Source organism: Myotis davidii, unplaced genomic scaffold (assembly GCF_000327345.1).
Source record: "Myotis davidii unplaced genomic scaffold, ASM32734v1 scaffold43, whole genome shotgun sequence".
Taxonomy (NCBI): domain Eukaryota; kingdom Metazoa; phylum Chordata; class Mammalia; order Chiroptera; family Vespertilionidae; genus Myotis; species Myotis davidii.
The window spans coordinates 812,888-819,762 of NW_006294590.1; the positions used below are offsets into that span (position 1 = coordinate 812,888).

The 6,875-nt window shown below is 61.2% G+C and overlaps 1 protein-coding gene across 1 annotated transcript in view; it reads left to right on the plus strand.

Moving 5' to 3' along the window:
- DNAH10 (dynein, axonemal, heavy chain 10) overlaps positions 1–6,875 on the plus strand; it is a 66,509-nt gene that overhangs the window by 56,441 nt on the left and 3,193 nt on the right. Inside the window, exons 66-76 of the mRNA XM_006768786.2 lie at positions 5–164; positions 1,287–1,391; positions 1,696–1,850; positions 2,257–2,411; positions 2,738–2,921; positions 4,180–4,380; positions 4,997–5,206; positions 5,308–5,403; positions 5,789–5,966; positions 6,322–6,453; positions 6,633–6,867. Coding sequence (XP_006768849.1) covers positions 5–164; positions 1,287–1,391; positions 1,696–1,850; positions 2,257–2,411; positions 2,738–2,921; positions 4,180–4,380; positions 4,997–5,206; positions 5,308–5,403; positions 5,789–5,966; positions 6,322–6,453; positions 6,633–6,867 — 1,811 coding nt within the window. The remainder of the gene's footprint in view (positions 1–4; positions 165–1,286; positions 1,392–1,695; positions 1,851–2,256; positions 2,412–2,737; positions 2,922–4,179; positions 4,381–4,996; positions 5,207–5,307; positions 5,404–5,788; positions 5,967–6,321; positions 6,454–6,632; positions 6,868–6,875) is intronic.

The window sequence follows — 6,875 nt, forward strand, 5'->3', positions numbered from 1 at the left end:
GGAGATGGCGCTGGTGACCACCATGTACCAGTACTCCCTGAGCGCCTTCCTCGACGTCTTCGGGCTGTCGCTGAAGAAGTCGCTGCCTGACTCCATCCTCATGAAGCGGCTCAAAAACATCATGGACACGCTGACCTTCAACATCTACAACTACGGCTGCACAGGTGAGCGCCCCTCAGGCCAGGCCAGCTGTGCCGGGCATGCCGCCGGCCGGGGTCCTCGTCCTGCCCCGACTTCCGGTGATGGGGGGCCGCCGGACACAGCACCTGTGGCGGTCCTGGCTCAGGGCTGCTCTGTCCACGGGTGTGGGAGGGGCAGAGTCAGCCGTGCCGTGGGGCAGGAAAACGGTTCCTAGAGGGCTCGGGTAGGCAGCCCGCCCTCTAACACGGGCCCAGCACCGTTCAGATCACAGACAGACTTGGACACTTTCCCCCAGGAACGCATTTCTTCTGTTAAGAAAAGAACCTGGGATGTAGCATCCTCCTTAGTAGAGGCTGCGAGCTGCGAGGGATGTACTTCCTCCACCGCACCTCCCAGCCCGCCGGCAGCAGCTCCCCGGCCCCGTCTGCTTCCACAGGCTGTAGTAGAACAGTCACACACGAGGCGTCACATGGAATTGAGCCCGTGTCTCCTGTACTCGGTCATGGACTTCCCACGCAGGGAGGGCTCAGTGCAGCCGCCCCATCTGGGGCTTTGTCACGTGGAAGCACGCTGTGTGCCAGAAACTCGATTTTAGAAATGACTTTTAAAATGTATTTAAATTCCTTATTGTTGGAAGTATTACTTACGTCTCCTTCCCCCCAATTGGCCTCTCCCCAGCCGCTCCCACCCCCAGCACATGCCCCACCCCCGTCTGTGTCCATGGGTTATGCTCAGATGCAGCTACAAGTCCTTTGGTTGATCTCCAACCCCCCTCCCTCTGAGGTTGGATGGTCTGTTTGATGCTTCTCTGTCTCTGGATCTATTTTTGTTCATCAGTTTATGCTGATCATTATATCCCACATATGAGTGAGCTCACGTGATATTTATCTTTCTCTGACTGGCTTATTTCCCTCAGCACAATGCTCTCCAGGTCCAGCCATGCTGTTGCAAGTGGTAAGCGTTCCTTCTTTTTCACAGCAGCGCAGTGTCCCATGGTGTAGATGGACCACCGCTTTCTAACCCGCTCACCTGTGCTGGGCACTAGGCCGTTCCCAGGTCTTAGCTGTGGTGAGTGGTGCTGCTAGAACACAGGTGCGTATGTTTGGAAACCACGTTAAAGTTGGTGTCCATCTCGTCTTCTTCAGGGCTGTTTGAGAGGCACAAGTTACTCTTCTCCTTCAACATGACGATCAAGATAGAGCAGGCGGAGGGGAGGGTCCCCCAGGAGGAGCTCGAGTTCTTCCTGAAAGGTACCGTGGGCCTCGACCACTCGCGCATGCGCACGCGGACCGTGCGTCCTCACAGCTGGCCCCCCGGCCGCCCTGGAGCCGCTTCCGGCCGCGCGTGTTGGGACTGTTTCGGTTCCATGTTGACCTTTCCAGCTTCAGAAATCCTGCTGGTCTGACAGGAGCCGCCCCTCTCTGCCTGAAGCTGCCCTGACGGGCGGCACAGGGAGCCCGCGCCCCCTCTTCCCAGGGGGCTGCCCCCCGCGAGGGAGGTCCCAGGGCAGGCGGCGGCGGCGGCAGCGGCTGACTCTCCTCCCGTGGGGATTAGGAAACATCTCCCTGGAGAAGAGCAAGCGGAAGAAGCCCTGTGCGTGGCTGCCCGACCAGGGCTGGGAGGACATCATGCTCCTGTCGGAGCTGTTCTCAGAGGACTTCGGGAGTCTCCCCGACGATGTGGAGAAGCACCCTGCTGTCTGGCAGGAGGTGAGCCCCCCACTCCCTTCCCCGCCGCCCCGTCCCCCACCCCATTCCCTCCTTTTGCCCATGCCAGTCTCCAGACTTACCTGTGGGGACAGAGATATTCCTGGAGGGGCCCATTCAGATCTAATCGGAGCCCTCTGACCCCCGGGTAGAATGCTGGCTCATCCGAAATCAAGCAATACCACTGAGCAGCTTGATGGGCACTGGGACCAGCGGTGACTCAGACGCAGACCTGCTCTCCCCGAAGGGCACAGCTCGGGGAGGGACAGGACAGCTCGGAGGAGCGGAGGCCTGGACGTTCTTCCCAGCCCGTGTTGGGAGCCAGGCTGCTGCACACACTGCTGTGTCCGTGTGCTGCCCACGTGGCGACCCTCCCGGGTCTCCACGTGACGGGGCCTCTGCCTTCCAGTGGTATGACCTGGACGCGCTGGAGCAGTCCCCCTTCCCCCTGGGCTACGACAGCAGCATCACCCCCTTCCAGAAGCTGCTCATCCTGCGCTGCTTCCGCGTGGACCGGGTGTACCGCGCTGTGACTGACTATGTGACGGTCACCATGGGGGAGAAGTAAGTGCAAGTGGGTGCTGGAGAGGCCTCTGTGTGGGGCCCCCTCCCGCACCCTCGGGCGGCCGAGGTGGGCCAGCTGCGGGAGCAGCTCAGAGCGCCGTCTTTGAGTGTAACGATCGCCACGTGACTGCGCTCTCCTAGCGAAACACAGTGTGCGAGACGCACTGTTGTTAAAAAGGAAACAGTCGCCATGAGTGGGGTGCAGACATGGGGCCCTCACACGAGGCGGGTGGCACTGAGAGGTGGGGTGACGTCCCAGGTGGTGGAATGAGGACACTGCGCTGGTCGGACAGGAGCCCCCTAACGCTGGGGGCGGCCCTGCCCAGGTACGTGCAGCCCCCGATGATAAGCTTCGAGGCCATCTTTGAGCAGAGCACCCCGAACTCGCCCATCGTGTTCATCCTGAGCCCCGGCTCTGACCCCGCCAGCGACCTCATGAAGTTGGCCGAGCAAACTGGCTTTGGGGGAAACCGCCTCAAGTTCCTTGCCATGGGCCAAGGCCAGGAGAAGGTACTGGGGGTGGGAAGGAGCGGGGCCGGCCTCTGATAAGGAGGAGACATATCCGGACCGCTAGACATGAGCTCGAGCCGCTTCTGGCCTGCAAAGCTGAGAGCTTGTGCTTGAACAGTGTCAGGGTTAGGGCTCAGGCTACGGTTAGGATTAGGGTTAGGGCTACGGTTAGGGTTAGGGCTACGGTTAGGGTTAGGGTTAGGGTTAGGGCTACAGTTAGGGTTAGACTTAGGGTCAGGGCTATGGTTAGAGTTAGGGTTAGGGCTACGGTTAGAGTTATGGCTCGGGGTACTGTTAGGATTAGGGGTAGGGCTACAGTTAGGGTTAGGTTTAGGGCTACGGCTAGGATTAGGGTTTGTGCTATGCTTACGATTAGGGTTAGGGCTACGGTTAGGGTTAGGGCTATGGTTAGAGTTATGGCTCGGGGTACTGTTAGGATTAGGGTTAGGGCTACAGTTAGGGTTAGGTTTAGGGTTACAGTTAGGATTAGGGTTATGTCTACGGTCAGGGTTAGGGTTAGGGCTACGGTTAGGATTAGGGTTTGTGCTATGCTTACAATTAGGGTTAGGGCTACGGTTAGGGTTAGGGCTATGGTTAGAGTTATGGCTCGGGTTACTGTTAGGATTAGGGTTAGGGCTACAGTTAGGATTAGGTTTAGGGCTAGGACTAGGGTTATGGCTACATGTAGGGTTAGGGTTAGGGCTACGATTAGTGTTAGGATTAGGGCTATGGTTAGGGTTAGGATTAGGGCTATGGTTAGGATTAGGGTTAGTTCTTCGTTTAGGATTAGGGTTAGGATTACGGTTAGAGTTAGGACTAGGGCTACGGTTAGTATTAGCGTTAGGGCTATGGCCAGGGCTAGGATTAGGGTTAGGGTTAGTTCTAGAGGTATAGTTAGGGCCAGGGTGAGGGTGAGGGCGAGGGCAGTATGCCTGGCCATGCGTGCTGCAAGAGGACCAGCGTGTGGTCATAGCGTGCTGCTTTTTTTAGCGCCCTTTCACAGTCCCTCCTCCGCCCCCTCAGCTCCCCTGCAGGTCATAGCGTCACCGCCCGTGGCAGGGCTGATACATGGTCAAGAGCAGAGGCTGTGGGATCTCCTGGGCCAAGGGGCTCTGTGCGGGACCTGCCCAGGGCACAGGATCCGGGATGAACCCCATGAGATGGGGTTCTGCCTCTGCTGGTTCTGGGGGCTAGGGTGGGTCCTGGGAGAGCACAGGCTGGCGGGGCTCGGGCACCAACCTTTCCTCCCCGTGGGCAGGTGGCCCTGCAGCTGCTGGAGACGGCGGTGGCTCGCGGGCAATGGCTGATGTTGCAGAACTGCCACCTACTGGTCAAGTGGCTGAAGGATCTGGAGAAGTCCCTGGAGCGGATCACCAAGCCCCACCCCGACTTCCGCCTGTGGCTCACCACCGACCCCACCCAGGGCTTCCCCATTGGCATCCTGCAGAAGTCCCTGAAGGTCAGGCGTCGGCAGACACCACGGACCCACCGCGTGTGCATGTGTGCACATGTGTGTGTGCATGTGTGTTTGTTATAAACAAACATCGGATGTGATTGGGACCTTCCATACACCCCTTCCCAATCCCCTCCCTCCCTCCCTCCCCAGAGAAGCACTGCCCCGGCCACAGTGCAGCCCCCAGGCCTCCTCTCCCACTTGCGCCCAAAGCCCATGTCCGTCTGCACGGCTGCCCCTGGGACAGGCCCCCGCCCGCGTCCTCGGGGCCGTGTAGAAGCTGCGCGTGGTTTATGCGCATTTACTTCTTCTCCAGAGCACAGTGCGCCCAGGCTCTGCGTCTGTCTCTGGGGCAGCGAGAGGGAAACGTGGCTCCTCTCCCCTTCCATCCCAGGCCCCGGTCAGGGGCTGCAGGGCCTTCTCGGGGCGTCTGCTGAGCACGTGGCGGAGCCTTGGAGAAGAGCCTGCAGCTCCTCAGGGCTCCCGGCCCCTCACACAGACGGTGCTGCTCAGGGAGAGGCCCGCCGGCCACGCAGTGAGAGGGGAGCCAGGACGCCTCCACGTCACGCTCCCGTGCTGCGTGCAGGCCTGCGGGTCCGTCACCCTCCGTCTCCTCTGCCAGGTCGTCACGGAGCCGCCCAACGGGCTGAAGCTCAACATGAGGGCCACGTACTTCAAGATCTCGAACGAGATGCTGGAGCACTGCCCGCACCCCGCGTTCAAGCCGCTGGTGTACGTGTTGGCCTTCTTCCACGCCGTGGTGCAGGAGCGCAGGAAGTTCGGCAAGATCGGCTGGAACGTCTACTACGACTTCAACGAGTCCGACTTCCAGGTGCGCGGCCCCATTTCCTCGGACGTCCTCCCTCCTCCCCATGTCCCCTGGAGCGGGAGCGTGCCAGCGAGCCTCCCCCTCCCTCTCTCCCTCCCCCTCAGGTCTGCATGGAGATTCTGAACACGTACCTGACCAAAGCCTTCCAGCAGCGCGACACGCGGATCCCGTGGGGCAGCCTCAAGTACCTGATTGGAGAGGTAGGAGGCCTCGGGGACCCTCCTGGGCAGGAGTGGGGCTGTGGCCTGGCGCCCTGACCTATCGCGGAGCTGGACTCACCTTGCTCCTCCTGCCCGGGCCCTGGGTCTCTGAACCCTGCTGCTCACTCCCAGTGGTCTGTCCTCTAAGAGCCCTGGACGCACGCGGCTCCGCTCCCTGCCCGAGGCTGCTGTCCCTGGGAGTGGGCAGTGCCCGCCTCGCCTCGGGTATGCCGCGGCGCCAGCTCCATCTGGGGACAGGGCTGTGCAGGCTCGTGGGAGAGACGGCAGCGTCACCTTTCCAGGCGGAAGCGCTGCTGCCTCTGCGGTTTGGTTTTGTCTGTTTCTCTAATACAAAAGCGGCCGGTTCTCACTCCCGGGACCCCAGGTCATGTACGGAGGCCGGGCCATCGACAGCTTTGACCGCCGCATCCTGACCATCTACATGGACGAGTACCTGGGGGACTTCATCTTCGACACCTTCCAGCCCTTCCACTTCTTCCACAACAAGGAGGTGGATTACAAGATCCCCGCGGGCGCGGGCGACCCCAAGGAGCGCTTCGTGGGTGGGTGTCCTAGACGCAGTCTCTCCAGGTCTTTTCTCAGGGAGCCCACATCTCAGCGGTGTTGGCTCTCTCGGTGTGAGGGCTCTTCTGTCTCTTCTGTCCCCTCGCCTGGGGGTGGGGGGGCCTCCTTGCTGGGTGGGTGTGGGCCTCGGAGCTGACGGCGTTGGTTCTGATTTCCTGGCCTGAATGACGGCGGATGTGGCCCCGCGAAGGTCACAGCCATTTCATAACAAACGGAGGTGGGGCTGGACGGGCGGACTGGGTAGAATTGTACTTGGAACCGTGCGCGGAGCAGCGGGCGTCTGCGTGTCCGAAAGGGAGGGTGCACGCGGCGACCTCGCTGTCTGTGCTGTAGAAGCCATCGAGGCCCTGCCGCTGGCCAACACGCCCGAGGTGTTCGGTCTCCACCCCAACGCCGAGATCGGGTATTACACGCAGGCCGCCCGGGACCTGTGGTCTCACCTGCTGGAGCTGCAGCCTCAGACAGGTAGTCCGCCCGGAGGGGCGCGCCCAGGGCCCAGGGTGAGGCAGGGCTCTGCCTCTGGTCCCTCGAGTTTCCGCCATGCTGCCACCTTGCCCACCCCCTCGCCCCTCACCTGGCGCCTTGTCCACCCCCTCGCCCCTCGCCTGGCGCCTTGCTCTCCCTCACAAGCGTCCTGCCCTTAGGGGAATCGAGCAGCGGCATCAGCCGAGAGGATTACATAGGCAACGTGGCCAAGGACATAGAGAACAAGATGCCCAAGGTCTTCGACTTGGACCTGGTCCGGAGGCACCTGGGCGCGAGCATCACCCCGACATCGGTGGTGCTGCTGCAAGAGCTGGAGCGCTTCAACAAGCTGCTGGTCCGCATGTCCCGCTCCCTGGCCGAGCTGCAGAGGGTGAGCTGCTCCCCGGGCAGGCGGTTGGGCG